General features: G+C 42.5%; 1 protein-coding gene across 12 annotated transcripts in view; it reads left to right on the forward strand.

Annotated features, from left to right (window-relative positions):
* Window positions 1-18665, forward strand: part of DGKI (diacylglycerol kinase iota) — a 367036-nt gene that overhangs the window by 154067 nt on the left and 194304 nt on the right. For all 12 annotated transcript variants that reach the window (XM_036230859.1, XM_036230852.1, XM_016122880.2 and 9 more), the window contains 2 exons: window positions 5131-5196; window positions 15935-16006. In XM_036230859.1, coding sequence (XP_036086752.1) covers window positions 5131-5196; window positions 15935-16006 — 138 coding nt within the window. The remainder of the gene's footprint in view (window positions 1-5130; window positions 5197-15934; window positions 16007-18665) is intronic.

Raw genomic sequence — 18665 nt, forward strand, 5'->3', positions numbered from 1 at the left:
ATCTGATAGGTAAGTAGGTAGGTAGGTAGGTAGATAGATTGATCAATCGATCGATCAATCAGTAGATAGGACAAGAACGAATGAACAAACTCCACTCAGAGCTCAGCCCTTGACCGTACGGTCTGGTAGTAAAGACAAACAGAGAAACAGGAAATTACAATGAAGAGCAGTTGTCCCTGGGTTGGCGGGAAGCAGAGGTGATGGCAGGAGGAGAGTTCCCCTTAGACACGTTCATTCAACTGTTAGAGCGCAGCGCAGGGACAGTTAGAGAGGGCGGGGCAGTTGGTAGAAGTTCTCAGCCCTCCCGTGTCATCCTGGATAGTCCAGCTCCAGGTCCGAAATTTTACTTCCCAGTTGGCAAAACAAGAAGCTGCAATGAACAGAGCCCCGCCTCCTCATGACGGAGTTTAGCCTGCCCAGCTGTTACCATCCTACACGGTATTCTCCGTAAGCGAAAGCGCGATAAATGTAATTTTTGGAAAATATTGATATATTTATATAGACTTGATAGCTCTTCCTTTATCCATTCCACTTGCATTCCCTTTGAGATGAGTTTTAGTTCCACATATAGATTTACCACGTTGGAAACCTTCTCAGCTCGTACACTCCTCAAACTAACTCTGTGCAGTGACAAATAGGAGAGAGAGGGGACGAGGTCAGAGAAAGGGTTTCTGGGAAGAGGTGACAACTTCACTGAGACTCGGAGAAGTTATCTAAGTGAAGGTAGTTAGGAGGTGGGTGAGAGCCTCCTAGACAGAGACAACCCACGCACACACGCACAGCACTGAGAGGGAACGTGACGGGTAGGACGTGAGATCCAGGAGACAAGCCAGGATATTGGGAGAAAACGCGAAAAGAGGATAGGCTGGGGGCGGAGGCTGCAGATAGAGGAAAAGGAGTTGTCCCCATCAGTTGTCCTCTCCCTCTGTGCTTGTCCACCATGTCAGCAATAGGAAGGTTATAGGTCATGCATAGAATTGGCTGGGAGATAACTCAGTGATAGCGCAAATGAAGGAGATATTTGGTTTTGACAACAGAAAGAATAGTGTTATGTTTTTAAGCTAGAGTTTATAAATTTCCATCCAGGGCATTCATGTGTACACCTTTGGCTCCCTATTCTTAATCTCTCTCTCTCTCTCTCTCTCTCTCTCTCTCTCTCTCTCTCTCTCTCTCTCTCTCTCTCTCTCTCTTCTCTCTTTATTATATGTATAATTTTCTAAGGCATGGTGTTTTTTTTTGTTCGTTTTTTGTTTTTCACTAACTGTACCACTTTTCTTCTATGAAGTCAGACCCTCCCTGTGTGTTTTGGACACCTTCCTTTGTTTTATCAAGGACTTGCTAGCTCTTCCTTTCTTACATTTTCAGCCCTCCTTTCTAGATTATTTCCATCAGCATAAACATTCCTCCGATAGCTCCTATCTTTAAAAAAATATTTCTTAACCACCAACTGTGTCTTAACTGTGGCTCTTTTTCTCGGTTCTGTGTTCACTGCTGAACTTCCAGAAAGTGTGTTAAATATAAACAGCATGTCTCCTCCTAATCATTTTAACCTGTTCTGATCTGGTTTTTAGTCTCTCCATTCACAGAAATTGCTTTTTCTAAAATGTTGCCAACATCTGCCTGACGCCAAAGCCATTAGATATTTTTCTGATTTTTGTTTCTTATTCAATCTTTCTAATGTATTCAAAATGGTCATTGTTCCATCTTCTTGAGACACTCATGTTTTTCCTAATTTTCCTCTTATTTCATCAGATAGTCCTTCCCACTCTCTTTCATTGCTCACTCCTTCTGATCTGTATATATTCTTCAGGGCTTGATACTTGGCCATGTTTTCTCTCTCCCCACTCTTGCTGAAAGAGCTCTTCCAAGCTTGTGGCTTTAACAATCAGGTCTGGGCCGACAACTCCTGGCTTTACATGTTTATTCCACGCTTCTTCTTAGAGTAGCATTTGGGATGCCCACTGAATGTATCACAGTTGTCTCAAATATAATCCACTAAAAACTAAGCTCTTTATTCCCATCATCATAAAATTATTTTTTTCCCCAATTCTTTTATACCTCAGAAAATGAGATGGCTATCGATCCAGCTCTTCAATCAGGAAAATTGGTCATATTTATTCCTTCTCTCACGTACTTGACCCCATCTAATTAATTTGCCAGTCCTATCAATTTTATTTATGAACTATATTTCAAACCACCTATTTACTTCCATATTTGTTGTCAGCGCCTTCGACTTAGGCACCATGATTTCTCACTTTTGACCCCTGCAATAGCTTCTCCGTAATTCCTTAATTCTCTTCTTCAACCGCCACGAATTAAGAGAGTGATCTTTTAAAATGAAAACTGGATCATGTCATTTTCCAGCTTAAGACTCTCCAGTGGTTTACATAGCACTTAGAGCAAAATCAGACCCCCTGCTCAGCATGAAAAGTTCTGCATAGTCTGGCCTCAGGCTCACACTCTGCTCCCTCTCATCATGGACTTTCTTTCCGTTTTTGAGGCACACATCAGGGCACTCCCCATCTTCAGCTATCTGTGTATTCATTGCTATACTGGACATCTCTTTGCATGGCTAGCTGTTTCTTACAGTTAGGTCTCAGCTCAAATATCGTCCCCTCTGAGATCTTCCTTGATGACCACCTCTGAAAAGGTCACATCTTGTTCTTTTTCAGAGCACCTCGTTCTCCTCCTTCAGAGCACTTTATGCGTCACGATTATTTATGCTCACCTGCTTGTTTCTGTCTTCCTTCTGTGGCGTAAACTTCAGGAGGTCATTCATGGACTTGGTCCCAAACTCATCATCCTGGGACATTGAGGGTGTGGTCAACAAGCATCTGTTGACCAAATGCATTCATCAAGGCATCCATTTCTCCCCAAAAGTTCATGAACTCTTGATCTAAGAGGACTATATGAAGTTGAAACTTTTGATAGACTGACCTATTTAAGATTCTTAATTAAGAGACTCTGGGTGGTTTATGTTTGATGTAAATGAAACAATAATCACTTTAGAGTCAGACCTGGGTTCAAATGGCACTTCTGCTTCTTTTCACTCTGTGGTAAGTGTCCCCGGAACAGGAGTCTAGATCAGGGATCACTAATCTCTGTACCCTGTGCTTGTGGAGAGTCTGACACATGGAGGTGTTTTTCACACATGTTGGTTGGACTCCTGTAAGTTGAATTTTTATGGACCTCACTTTTCTTAGAGATAAGCTCTATGGATTGGGATATAATTTTAAGGTCCTTTCAAGCACTCTATGAATAATATTAGGAATAGAACCGGCTGTTTGAAAATAATTGAACAATTGTATTATACATTTCTGCTAACGATACTGAATATAAATTCTGAAATAATGTGTCACTGAGAAAATTTTAACACCCATACGAGCCCCGTCTTTACTCAGTACTTAAAGATAGTATATGAATAATTTAGAGATTATTGATGACCAATAAAAAGATGTTATAGTGTCAGAAGCCTTAATTTGCTGTTAATAATAGTGTATTAATGCTCCTATTTGCAGTGTAAGAATCCAGAGTCTAATTTCAGTTCGATAATCTAGGAAATATGATTAATAGTCAAAAGGGAATAGTGTGAAGAATTAAAGTGCTTGGGAAATAACGATTAGAAAACAGCAGTGATTCAATATAATTTTTTTCTAATTGATAAAGGTAATTGGTGATCCTTCAAAATGGTAATTACATGATTTAATTGTCAAAGAAATTACGTCAAAAATTCCATTCAATTCAACACACATTTATCGAATGTTTACTTTTCTCAAACTACGTTTAATCAGTGGTAGAAGAAATTTATATTAGGCCTAAGAAGACCTCTGAATAGAAGGATGTTTGATACCTCAATTATAGAGCTATAGATTACAGGGAGTTACTCAGTTTCTTCTTTAATATACATAGTACGTTATACTACATATATTTAGTACACTAACTGTATTATCTTCAGTGCTTTTGTTAAAGTTACTTTATCTAACTGTGGCTTACTTTCTTTAGTTTCTTACCTATTTCTTAGGAAGGTTGATATTGAAAATATTTAACAACTTTAAGGGTCATATACATTAATATTTAAATAACTTAAAGTCTTTTCTTTTATTCTCTAAATAAGCTAAACTACATGGCATTATTTACCTGCTTACAGAACTATATATGTTGCAAGACAAATGATGTCAGTCTCAAAATTTTCAAATAATTGTTGATTTGTGGAAGTTATTGGCTTAATCTTTCGATTAGAGCTGTCACTGGCTAAGTAATCCCACAAGTCAGCCATGATTTCACATGAATTTGTATCAGATTCTTCCAACATTTTCCTCTTTAAATTCATAGTCATCAGGTGATTTATAATCTCAACAAGTAGAGAATTTCCCTTACCATAAATGATATTGTTCATTCTCCTTCAGTTTTTTGCTAAGCTAATAGCAATTATAGTAACTTTTCCTCCCCCCTTATAATACCATCTGATGTTTTTATGTATTTAACATTTCTACTACTGACTGTCATCGAAATCATTTATTAAAGGAGCTTAACCCTGATCTTTCAGGGCAGAGGCAAGACACAGCGACACAAAGTTCCCAAACAGGCTCTAAGGCCAATCTGCCTGGCTTTGAATCCTTGTTCTGACCGTTACATTTTAAGTGACCACTCTATACTCCAGTTTCCTCATCTGTAAAGTGAGAATGATAATGATAGCTCAGGTAAAACCCTCTGCTAACGTGCCCTACAATTATGTACAACTGGCAGTTGGCCCTGGTCTCCCCCTCAGCCCTTAACTCTTTGACAGCCCGTCTGCGAAAGTCCTTCTCACTTAACTAAATGAAAGGCCGAAGAAGTCTGCCCGCCTTACCTATGAGGCAGGGATGGAGGGTCCAGTACCTTCATCCCCAGTAGCGTTTTTGCACTGACCTGGCGTTATGGACACTGATAAGTGGACAGACTCCTGAACTTGATGCCACTGTCCTGGAAGCCGAGGCAAGCCATGGGACCCAGAACTGTCTCTGCTGATATTTAAGCTCACACAGACATTCACCTCATTGGGCGCAGAACTCTAGTATTCTTTAAACATTAAAAAACTAATATCAGGGGTTGCAAACTTAAATATATTCATTTTATTTTGTTTCCCCACAGAATTTTGTGCGTCATCACTGGGTGCACAGGCGTCGGCAGGAGGGAAAATGTAAGCAGTGTGGTAAGGTAAGGGGCCCAGCACCCCGGGGCCATCGCGGGAGGCTCCTCAGGCCTTTGCAAGTGCCCGAGGTAGATGAGTCTTGTTACCGGAAACCAGTGCTCAGTACGTCACTTCCTTTCCGAAAGGCCTTATTTCTCCAATTTTCCTTTCCTTGTGAGGTGTTTTAGTTGTTCTAAATCTCACTGGAAGAGGCAGAGCTCTTAATACAAGGGATTAGTATATTTTAAAAGCGATGGCTATTCTTATGTGGTGGATTTCATTGTTGATAGTTTAAAAAAACAACACTTCCTCTTTCATTAAAACCCCCTTCTGAGGACTAGTGGCCCGCCATGTGTTTTTGGTCGGGCATAGAAAGTCACTGGGTTGTTGAACCCTCATTTTGTTGACATATTATTGTGGTTGAGCGGAAGGACGACATGGAAACGAGACGTGCTCTGCTGCCTTAGGATATTATCCATTCTGGAGAGAGATGCCATTCTCGTCTGTGGTTAGTTATGCCTACCCTTTGTCTTGGTTTGACTGGTTACAGACCTTGGGGTGCAAGGTTTCTTGGAAAAGCGGGGCGAGGCAGAGGGGCGGGGTGTCTCCGGACTCCATGCTGTAGAACTCTGTAGGTTCCGTATTATGGACTCCAGCAGATTTGGGTCGTGGCTTTTTCTGAGGTACACATATCCACTTCAGGAATGAAGGGCCCCCCCCGGGGTGAATCACACTATGAAGATTTATTTTTTCAAATGATACCAATAGTAAGCTGGACTCAGGGAAGGGGTTCTGTTTCAGTAGAGCTCAAGATAATTTGAAAGACTATATTCCTCATCAATTAATAATTCCTATTTATTTATTCATGTGACTCCTTTGGGTCAAGCACTGTGATAAGCTGACCAGTATGGCATTTTTAATAATAGAGGAATGCAGAGAAATATTGGTTGCCAGAGGAAGTGAGAGCTCGTGAGACTTGTGGAAAGTTTCATTAGTTTGCTGTTTGCACAGTGTCTTGAAAGAAAATATTGTGCATTGGTTACTAGGTTCTTCTTCAGAAGGCTACACACCTCACGCTCAAGGCTATGACCCTCCTTCATGACCAGTATCATCTTCTCCAGTTTCACTCACCGACTCTCAGTTGGTTCCCTTCTAGCCTATAAAGAGGACAGACGAAAGAGGTGGAAAGGTAGAGGAGATTAGAAAGAGGATGGGGAGGGAGGAGGGAATACAGTGGTTCTTACTGGCCATTTTGCATGGCTGTGGAAGAGGGGTTAGCCCTGTGCTCTCACATGACCCTTCCTTGGGTTCATCTACACTGTCTCTTTATGGCGTTGCCTTGGGGCTTGTGGGTTTACTCTTACTTAGTGAACTGAAGACTATCTGCAACTTTCTCACAAAAATATCTTCACTGGATAGCTTAGTAGCTGGCACCACCTCAACACCCTTCAAGCTGTAATAGAGTTGGAGGAATTTTATTAAAAGAACATCAATACCATTATATATTTTGTGACGAGTATTCCCTAGTGCCATGTTACAGCTGCCTTTTCTGGCGTTGTCTTCTGTTGGCATGGTCAGGCGAGTGAGAAGAACTGGACTCGCCATGCCCGGAGTCACCGTGACCACGTTTCCTTCCCCGGCCAGTGTTCTCAGGCCACTGTCCTGGGGCACCCACAGCTGGGGAAGAGTTGGGGAAGCCGGTCATCCCAACTCTTCCTGTGGCGTTCGCATAATATTGTGCTAGTATCATCACCTCCTGCGTTTATAACCCAGCTGCTCCTGAATCCCCAGAGACTCAAGCAGCATGGCATGGGATTGCCTTAGACCTGCGTCTCCTCGGTGGATAGTAAGTGATGCTTCTTTGGATCCTGGCTTCTACCCTGGATTAGAGGGAAGCTTAGTCGCTCTACTTCCATTTACAGATGAAGTGATTGGAAATTTATTTCAAACTTTAAACTTCGGCGCTATGCATAATTTTCATCGGTAGAGTATACATTCTTACATATCCAGAGATTTCAAAACCATGCCCTCCACACACACACACACACACGTACACATGCACACACACGCATGCACACACACACACACCCCTATCACATTATTCCATTGAGATGACATGAAAAATAATCATTTCACTTAGCAAAACTTTTTTTTCCAGCTGGTGGTTTGCAAACGTTTTAGGCTGTTTGAGAATTTATGGTTAAAGAGTCTTTGTGGCTTCAGTTTTGCCTTTTTAAATTAGCAATGAAATAAATATTTGGACCGATTTTCTCTTGGGGCTCGAATGTGCGTTTGGCTGGGTGTATGGCATTTAATGGGTATCAGATGAATGAGTTCATGATTCGGCGGCTCGGTTGCTTAACATTTGCCCAACTTCAGGCTGCCATGATGTCTGTGGACCATCCCGGCCTTCTGCATGGTTGTCTCTCACCTCTACCTCTGTTATGTAAGAATCAGGGTCCAGGCAGAACAGAGATGGCATACCCAGACTCGAATTATGTAATTTGATGAGTTTTTCATAAAGAGAATATTTTAAGTGTGTATACAGAGTGTAGAGAAACCCCAAGGGGTAGTGAAGAGCCCTGAGGCTAGGAACAGCAGGGAGGCCATGGTCAGGTCAAGTCCTAAGACGTCAGGAGACGGAGAGCAGCATTTCGCAGGCGCCGTTACCTTTAGACATGAGACTTAGCCAGCTCAAGGTGCCCTAACAATTGGGGGAATAAATATCTCAGCTTCACTCACAATAATCTCCAGTGGCAAACCCAGTAAAAACCAGAGCACAAGGGACAGTGTTGAGGAAGCCCACACGAGTCAACTAATTACAGTGGACCAAAGATGGACAGTGGATCTGCAGGGCAATGGGACTGACCTGGCACACACTGGTTAATGTCAAGCTGTTTTCCATCAGCGGGTAAAGGCAGGGTCCCCACTTATTCTGCAAACGCACCTCCTCGTGATCTTCGCCAGACCCACATGTTGCATTCGTTCAATCAGAGTTTTTTCAACACCAACTTGTTCTTAGTCCTTTAAAAATCAATAGGCGAAGAAAAGGTGTAGTTATGATTGCAGCTGATTTGACCTTTTATTTTTGAAGGAGCCAAGCATCCAAATCCAGCACTATAGGAATTGCGGAAATATGCTTGTCAACCACAGCTTGAAACCTTTCTTTTATTTCTTCATTTAGAAACATGTACAAAAATTATAAAAATAAATGTGCCTTTTAAAACTATAAATCTAGAATTTCAAACATCAAATCTTGAAAGCAGTTTTTAACGTAATGACACATAGTTAAACTTTGGTCTACATGTTTGAAACTTTTCAGTTTCCTAACCAAACATGCTACATCCTTATGAATTATTTGTCCGCAAATCATATGTAATTAGTTTATGTAATTTAAATAGCATGTAGCATTAATTAAATGGGAACATATCAAAACTACTCTTTACTGTAACGAATATCGTTAAAGACTAATTTAAAATGAACTTATAGTGCAGTATTTTAAAATATACACATCTCAGGGAAGTATACTTAATAGCATTTTGGTAATGCAGAAATGACAAAATGATTAAAAACATTCCATGAGGGGTGCAATTTAGATATTATGTGACTAGTGGAAGAAATTCAAGAGCCTAAAAATAATGACAAATCCTGACCTGGGCTTTTAAGGATGTTTCCTTATCAGTTTAAAGCACCATTCTCTGCTGATCCGAGCGAATAATAAAACAAGGACAAGGAAATCAAGCCTCTCCCTGGAGCCCTGGCCAGCAGAGCTGCTGAAGCCCGGTGTTTCTCTCTGTCTTTGTCTGAATATCAAGAAAAAGACAAGGGCAACCAGCATCCTGCTCCCTGCCCCTGTGAGTTTGACGACTTTAGATTTCTCATGTAGGTGGTGCCGTGTAATGTTTGTCCTCACAGGTCTGGCTCATTTCACTTAGCATGAAGTCCTCCAGATTTGTCAGAAGAAGGGGAAGCGGGAGGAGCTAGGCAAAGGTACGGAGTTTCGGTTACGCATGACGGGTGACTGCTGGAGAGGTTCCGCACACCGTCTTGTCCAGAGACGACGACGCTGTATCGGAGATCTGAAGGGTGTGGGAACAAACCATTGAGCGTCACAGATATGTTTATGGAATGGATCGTGGCGATGGTTTCACAGGTGTACACGTACCTCCAAACTCATCCGGTTTTGTATACTAAATAGGCACAACTTTTTTCTATATCAGTCGTACAATATGGTGGTTACCAAAGCGGGAGGGGGGTTGGGGGAGGATGATGAGTGTAAAGGGGGCCAAATATATGGTGACAGAAGGAGACTAGACTCTGGGTGGTGAGCACACTATGCAGTATACAGACATTGTATTATAGAATTGTGTGCCTGAGACCTATATCATGTTATTAACCAATGTTACCGCAATCCATTTAATTAAATAATATTTTTTAAAGGGACAGGGGTTGGGGGCCCAGAACCAGAGCTCCTTGCTGCAGTCCCCATGGGCTACGTCACTCAGTTCTCCGCTGTAGAGCCGTTTAGCTCCTGTGATTGCTCCTCTGGTTTTTGGCATGGCTGGTACCCTGGGAGTTACAACTGATGTGATAAATACTCCGGCCACTCCGGTCCCCATTGCTCTCTCTTCAGCAGCACCTTCACTGGTGTGTGATGTAACGTCTGATCGTGAAGGTGCCAGGATTGGGCACCTGCAGGGCAGCCGCGACGCAGGCCTCGGCCAGCCCCGTGAGGAGCTGGAATGGCCCCTCGCAGTTGTCACTGGACATGGGCTGTCCTTGATTGAGATGACTACCTTTGCCCCTACCTCTAGGGCAATTCTTAAAGTTGGAAAGGTGCCATCAGCCTCCAGCGCTCCATCAACAATGAGATGAGTGCCTCAGGCCTAAAGCAGAGCTACTGAGTGGAACTCCCCGGCACCCCATATAGTTCATCCTTGTCCCTTGTGCTTCTCGGCACTTCTGGTTTCATAGGATACATTTTTCAGAACAGTTCCTCCAGGATTCTGGTTGGTCTTATGTCCTGGGGAAAATGCGTAAGAGAAAGGTTGGTGGGGTCCACTCTAGCTCTCTCCGTGGCAGCCGGTCTTAAACCCGCGACTGATCGTTAGTGTTCTCATCAGTGACCCGTTCTGTATTCATCTCACTCTCAACACTTCTGGCCTTGGTGCCTTTCTTAGTCCGTTTGGGCTGCTGTTGTAGAATACCGCAACAGCAGAAATTTATTTCCCATGGTCGGGAGGCTGGGGATCTGAGGTCAGGACACTAGCAGATTTGGTTTCTGATGAGAACCTGCTTCTTACTCACCGAGTCTTCTTGCCGTGTCCTCTCATGGCAGAAAGGGCAAGGGGGCTCTGAGAGTCTCTTTTAGGGATACTAATCCCATCATGAACGCTCCACCCTCATGACCTAATAACTTCCCAAGGCCCCACCTCCAAACACCGTCACACTGAGGATGAGATTTCAACATGTGAATGACAAGGAAACATAAACATTCAGTCTCTAACAGTGACCTGCCTACCTATTGGGGTGACAGAGACCCTTACCCTGAGCAGTCTGATCCTTTGACCTTGCCTGCTGCACTTGTCCATTTATCATCAAAATTGTTTAGAAAGGATGTCCCAGTGGATATTCTTTCTGCTTCCACTGTCCAATAACAACTATATCTCCGCCTAATGGTCAGGATCAAGACGACGACTTGCCAAGGTGGTGACTCCTTCCCGTGCTTGCTAGTCTCTTGACACAAAATCTCAAAGACTCCAAAGTAACTGGGTAGTTTGCGGTAGTTTGAGGGTTAAGGGCCTCCTGTTATGTCTCACGGTAGAGAGGTTCCCTATTTAAGATTCAGACCTTCAGAGCCCAGAGTTGTGGGGACAGGAAGCACCAGTGGGCCGGTGGAAGGGGCAGTAGGCAGGGCCGCTCCTGCTCCCACCCTTTGGTGGCTGCGTCCATGTATTTTACCATGGAAACACATCGCCATTAAAAGATCATGGATTTAGTGAATGTGGTGTATGGTGTATGGTGCTCGCAGGGTAGCCTCACAAAGCCGAAGCCTAAGTTACACCTTCAAAAGACCATTCCGCCTCTGTCCGCCGGCAGTTTCTGGGTGACGTGGGGTATGACAGACCAGAAGATCTCATGGCCGTATGCTCACTCCTGCACCGCCGTTGCTGGAAAATGATTTCTCCGGTCTGACTCTATGTCATGCAGGATCCTGTGTTGGTGGGTCTCACACTCTGTGAGGCCTCGCGTGGTGCTGCTGACCCGTGTTCAGGTTGTGTGTCCATTCCCATCAGGGTGAGTTGCTGCTCCTTCCATCACGGAAGGCGCTCAGTGTCATCGACTTGCCATCAAGTAGCCAGTTGTGCCTTTTGAGGGATGGCGCCATATGGAATGTTCTGCTTTACCGTCTTCCGCTGGGAGATTAGACATTCGGCAGTGGCCAGCTCAGTTTCGGTGAGCGGAAGCCCGTGCTGTTAGACCAAACATAGCGTTCATCTCTGCCACCATGGCTGCTGAACTTATGAGCCCATCGTCCCGTGGGTGGTATTCTAGGACAAAGAAATAAACCCAACAGTTAAAGTTTCGAAAGCAGTTTTGGTCATACCAAATATAACACTAAGTATTCGTACAAAGTATTTACATCCTAGAATCAGGATGGTCATACCCATATAAAATATAAACATCACCATTAAAAATCATTAAAATGTAAATTAAAATGTACATTAGTAGCCATTGTTATAGGCTTAATTTCAAATATACCTTAATTCCAAGGTTCTGGGTTAAGCTATTTTCTTCCATGAAGTTACCTGCCTTAGAAATAGAAAAAATCAGTCTAATTAAAAAAAGTCACATCTTAGGCTCTTCATACAGTCTGACACGTTTGTAGTAATGGCCTTAACTTATATGGAGAATCCTGTGCCCAAATTTTTGCCTCGCTGCCCCACCCAGAGACTCAATTCATTGTTTGCAGCTTGTAGTAGATAAATTAATGGAAAAAGCCGAAACTATCTGAGGATAATGAGACTGACTGGCTGATTAATATATTGTAATTATTAACATTAGAGTGGAAGAATGGCAGAATGCTGTATTCAGGAAGAACAAAATGTCTCTCTACGTGAGTAAGTCATCGTTTACCCTGGACCATGAGCATATCGTGGACAATAAAAGCGTTGACAAATTTTCAGAGCCTTTAATGAATACTGTGAAGTATGTTATAATTAAACCCAAAAGGCAGGAATTTAGATTTTTCGAAGATAATTCTAATAATTTGAAGCACTGTCAGAAGTTATGAAGACATTGTTTATTAAAATTCCTTTTATAAACACATTGTTTATTATAATTCAATTTAGATGACCACATATGTTTACATTTTGAAAATCTCAAATGCTTATGAAAATTTTAGCTTAAGAAGAGTAAAATCAGTATAGGAAACTTAGGAAGTTCAGGTAAATTCAATTTTCTGTGAGTAAATAAACCCTAATCTTGCATTAACTAGAGTATTAATGCTACCATATTTATACTATGATAAAACAAAGGAAAAAGTATATTATAAAACTAGCCTAATATTCGGAGATTCACATTGTGAGGCAAAGGTACACATATCTGTGGAAAACTGGATTGAATAGTTTGTTGAGAGGAAAAAGTCAACAATTCGTATGTACTAGGAGAGGGATTGATCGATTCCTGTTGGTTTTGCTGATTAAAGATCGGAGGTTGTATCCTTAACTAATTCTGGAAAGGACAGAAGTAGACCATAAGTCTGTGGATAGTTGGTTAAAACGGGAGCCATTTTTGATTAGTCAGAAAAAAGTTTTCAATTAGGTTGGTGCCAGGCTGCGCCGGGGTCACTCTAAGGTGTTTGTTATGTATCAGCTTGAGCTGTGGGACAAACGTCATGGTTTGTCAGCTTCAGCTGGCCAAAGACAGTTGCATCGAAACAGTACAACCAGTTTGAGATCTAGCAAAGGCCTGTTCTCATTGGAAAAATTTCCTGTCACACCAGTGAGTATCAAATCGCTATGGTGTTTATGGTATTGAGCAAAAATGGTTGAAGTTCTCTGTTTTAAGAGAAATACTGATTTAGCCTTATTCGATAATTCCCTTAGGTTTGTCTTTTGCAATGCATTGGGAGGCTCAGATATGTGAGTGGATATGAAGAGTTTTATTTTGTTGTTATTAAATTTCGGAGTCAAGAGCAGTATCAACTTTCATGTTAGCTAAAGTTAAATCAAACGGACGATCGGGCTATGGTCAGAGATTCCCTCACTTAAACCTCAGTTAAATACATAAACGATAAAACAATTTTAATTTATTTCAAGCAAAAGCCCCTGGTTTCAGCTGCAACACTGAGCGCCCTTTGGTATATACCCTAGAAAAAGAAGAAACAGGCTTTAGTTGCTAAGAATAAATGTTGTTTAAACTTTATTCCAAGAGTTCAATTTGATTAAAAACCTCAACAACGACAACAACAAAAGACCTTATTCCTCAGGTTCTTTGTATTGATAATTCCGAAGTTAGTTAGAGCCAAAGCACTCGACTTCACATCCCTGTTTTCCTCTTTGATAGCAATGAGCAAAACAGCCCTTAAAAATCATAGAGTCAGTTGAAATTCAGGCAGGGCATCTGTCAGTACCATAATCAGATGTGGGCCGGCATTTAAAAATGGATAATCAGGAACCTGGCTCTTTTGCCGTGTTGAGATCCCAGCCAAAATGTCCTCTCCGTTGCGGGCGGTCCGTGGGAACACGGTTTGCGAAGGCCTCGGCGTGGTTCTGTTTACGTCTCTCTGTTAGACAATAACCCCGAAGCTGCGGCCTTTGTGACTCGGCCAGTCGAGAATACAAAATGAAGCTCAGAGGTGATTGCCACCAGGCTCGTTTCCAGCACGATTCTGCATAAAGCACAGCGCCCCGCGCCCCAGTCGTGGCCGGCCTGGTTGGTTGTTTCTGGTGTCATTCTGGCTGTCAGGCCCACTGTGGGTTACACCTGTTTCTCCCTGAAGCCTGAAGGCTGGCATTTTATGGAGCGGGGGGCTCATACACGCACTCTGTACCCTCAGATGGAGCATCAGTAGTCACATATTCAACACCAGAGGGCTTCGTTGGCAAGGTGGCGGATGAGGTTCCTGTTGATAGCTCTTAGTAATGAAAGTGCTCCTTCATTTATACACGTTGTGTTACAAAGAACTTTTCAAATACTTTGCCCCATTTGATGCTTATATCCACTTAGCAGTATAGGAGAGGTTCGTATTATCCTTGTCAGGTGAAGGGAGACATTGGAAAGGTTGAGTGATTTGTCTAAGATCGCCCAACCAGTAAGAAGGTCCAAGCGCTATCCTCAGCTTTGCCGCCTCTCCATCGGCTTCTGTTTGACATACAATCATCTGATGTAGGAGATGATGGAGTGGTGGCCGGGTAACAGCATTTGAGACTCGGTTTAACGGTACGTTTGATAAAGCGGCGTTCAGTAGACTTCTAGTTGGCCTACTGCTGCTGTTTGGCCATCGATTTCACCGTATTGATTTCCGGACATGCAGCACGTCAACATTGCATACTTAAAATCCGAGCATGTTTGCAGTGTCGAAAGGGGCTGGAGGAAGGTGTGGTGAGGAGGCACGTTTTCAGGGAGTTTGGGTCAGGTGTCTAAAGTCTGGATTGCGTGAAGTTGGTAATTAATTGGGAGTTGGTAATTAAATCTTTTAATCAGGAGATATGCAGGCCATCCATGCCCGTGGTATTTGAAGAGCTCTGCTAAGTTGTGGGGACCCAATGAAGAAATATAGCAGGGATTTCTCTCAAAGTCTTAGGGCAGCTGTTCATTTATGCCAAGGGGAGGTGCAGGTGGTAAGACCTATAATTGAGAACAAGACTTCTTTTAATGTGTAAATTGATTTTTTTTAAAAACTTAAAATTATCTGTACATGTTAAGTAAGACTTCTGCAACCAGGGGTTCTTTTGATCACTTTACACGAGGCCTGTTTTTAAAAAAAATTTTTTTTGGTCGTTACTCTGCATTAATTTGTTTGGGTTTAGATTTCACAGGCAGATAGAATGGATGAGCTTTGGGAAGGCTAAAAAGAAACTTCTTTGAGCATTACTGCTTCTCTCTGGTAATTATTTAGGCTCAGCAGCAGCCAAAAAGCACCTCTTCCGTTCTTGATGGGAAAGTAATTCTGTTTGTTCATTTAAGAGGATTGTGTTTGCCATTCCATTAATCTCATTGCTGCTTACCGGTGAAGAATAAAATTGAAAGCTGCTTGTTTTGAGTCCCGTCATCCCCAGGGGGCTGGTGAAAGTGTTTGAATTTCCTACTGCACCCTTGGAATTCTCCCAGACCCTGACTTCTGGCTCCTAACTCTCTGATATGTAATTTCTCTTTTAGGGGGTTCTCAGATGTCAGAGTTGTCTAGAACCCCTGAGATGGGGACCATGTGAACAAATAGTGACTTCCCTTTTGCTTATAGTAAAAACATATCAGAACCACATTTACTTGGGAACAAAAATTTTTTTGTGCCTGACTTTAAGCAGTTGGTGGCACACAGACACTGGTACTTCTTCTCCCACTGCCAGTGATTCAGGGACAGGAAGCTTGCATGGCAGAGGATGGAGAATGTAAGTGCTGAGTGTGGCATTTGCAGCCACAGATACTCTGAGTGATGGGCACAGTTCCGGCCCCATTCACTCTGTGGGGCTTCGGGAGGGCAGATGCTCGCTGTGATGGAAGTGGTTTTTAAACTCTCTGTCTCTTGTCTTAATATCCCAGGGCTTCCAGCAGAAATTCTCCTTCCATAGTAAAGAGATTGTGGCTATCAGCTGTTCCTGGTGCAAGCAGGCGGTAAGTCTGGGATGAAAGAAAATGGAGTGGGCTCGTGTTCTATCAAAATAGACATGTCATTGCTTGAGTTCTTGTCTGTACGTGGAAGGTTGTCCTAGTTGATGTATTGTTTCCCTAACATAGGACCATTGGAAGAATAAAGACAGATGACAGCTGTAGGATTATAGCGTGTATGAGCTGGGAGAAGCTCTAGAGATAAATTAACTCCTTCATGTATACACGCTGAAGCTTGAGGTCAGACTGGAAAATTCTCCCCTGGTTCTAACCCTGGGTCTAGAATCGAGGACTTCTTGCTTCTAGGTGATATTCCCCCCCCCCCCCAAATTGCTCTAGATTGTTGGCAACTCCTCCTATGGCGCAGGAAGTTGCAGTGTTAGGAAGAAAGCAACATGCAACATTACATAATCCGTTTAACACAGGAGTCCAGGCATCTTCTGTTTTTCATGTGGGTACCATTTTTATGGGGTTATGTTAGGATAAGAGTGGTCTTTTATCCTTTAAATTCGGTGGTGGTTATAGTGCCTGTATGCTCATCGAAATATAATCTTCCTTATATTTGAACATATATATTCATTAGAATCCAATAGTAATTTCTCCATTTACTTTTCTTCTTTTTTTATGTATCCTTTTTTTCATTTTTAACACCTCTGTCCGAACATGGTCCATTTTCTTGTTTGCTTATCTATGTAACTCTTCTTTTTTTTAACCAGACAGTGTATACTCTACCTCATGGGCTGGCAAACTATGACCTAGAGGCCACCTCTGGCTGCTGCCTGTTTTTGTAAATAAAGCTTTATTGGAACACAGCCATGCTCATCCACTTATGTATCGTCTGTGGCTGATTTGCATTTATGTACTGTCTATAGCTATTTTAATGCTACAATGGCAGAGTTGAGTAGCTGCAACGGAGATACTATGGCCCTGTAAAACTGAAATATTTACCATCTGGTCCTTTTATAGGAAAAGCTCATGGGCCTCTGTTCTCAGCTCTCAATTCACCTACTCTTTTGAATGACTAGAATTGGGATATATAATCCCCTCCTTGCACAGCCAACCTGAAAGGAAAGAAACTAGTTTTAGCTAGGTTAAGGGAGACTTCAGCCCTCTGTACACGTCAGATTTAACAGTGAGGCCGGAGCCGATGCGTGGGGTTGAAACACAGGAAATTGACATTTTTGTGGGTCAAAACTTCTGAATTTTCGCACTTCCATAAAGTTCAACCTAATAATCGCTCTCGCATCATTTCCCTAGGCCCCTGCAAGTCAGGATAACCCGCCATCTCTCCACAGGGACGCGTTGGTCTGGAAAGCTCAGTGCTTGTGGGGTCACATTATTTATTCTTGGCCTTTCCACCTCCTTCCAGTTAGTTGTTACACAAATAGTCTCCAAGTTCCTGTCCGAGGACATATTCACAAATATAAGGCCATCCTAGTCCTTGAATGAATCTATGCCACCAAGGCAATATCTCCATCTGGAGAGGGAGGAGCAGATTCAGGGCCCAGGTGTCCCCAATAATATCTATGATTCTGGTTTCCCTGATGCGCTGAGACCACACTCGTGGGACAGTGGCAGGGGGCTCATCTGCTCCCCCATAGTAGCTACCAGGCTGTGGTCAGATGGTTTATCTAGGGTCAGTTAATTTGGGAACTTAGACCTACTTTACAGTGAGTGTGTGCACTCTAAGCTATAGTCTAGCCGAGTCACTGCAAAAACAACTTTTACTTGACCCTTGAGATGGAGCTTTGGTCAATGCCACATGTCTCTGAGTCTCCCAGGGTCCCACATATAGAAGGTGATCTAGCAAGCTCCAAAAATACAAAACATTTTAAGACAAATTACAGTGGTGGTATGTTTTAACACTGCAGGTAATCCCTCGTAGGATATCTGATGTCAAACAAACAAATAAGTGCACTTTTCTGCAGTAGAAAAAAAAAATCAACTGGTTTAGGGAGCTGGGTTTCCTGGATTCACATCCTGGCTCCACCACGTAAAAGTTGTGCAGTTTTGGACATTACCTCTTAGTTTGTCTATACTGGCTTTTGTTCAGGTGTAAATTGAGAGACTTGACATAGGCAGTCTCTGGGATCTCTCCCATTTTAGAAATGCAGTGACCATTTATTTGTGTGGTTTCTTCGAATTTTTAAGAGAAAGTCACTTTTTTCTTTTTTTTTTTCTTTTTAATTTTATTTTGAAAGAATTTTATATTTCTAGAAACTTGCAAAAACAGTGCAGAGGATGAATGTGCACCCTTCCACCCAGCTTCCCCTAGCTTTCTCTAATTTTGACAGCTTACATAACCACAGTACAAAGAATAAAGCCAAGATATTAATACTGGTATATTAGTATTAACTAAACTACAGATTTTTAAGACATTCGCCAGTCTTTTTCTTTAATGCCCCTTTTCCATTCCACGATCTAATATCCTTTGAGTTATGTCTCCTCGGTGTCCTCCAAGGCTCCACGGTCCACATTCTTTATCTTTCGTCACTCTGACACTTGTGATGAGTACTGATGGGTCCTCATGTAGCAAGTCTGCCAGATTGAGTCCGCCCGATGTTTTCTCATAATTAGATTGGAATTACTCGATTTCAGCAAGATCCCCTAGAAGCGATGTGGCAGCCTCGTTACATACTTATCCCGGGGTACCTGACGCCGATGT

Source organism: Rousettus aegyptiacus, unplaced genomic scaffold, assembly GCF_014176215.1.
Source record: "Rousettus aegyptiacus isolate mRouAeg1 unplaced genomic scaffold, mRouAeg1.p scaffold_m13_p_13, whole genome shotgun sequence".
NCBI classification, from domain to species: Eukaryota; Metazoa; Chordata; class Mammalia; order Chiroptera; family Pteropodidae; genus Rousettus; species Rousettus aegyptiacus.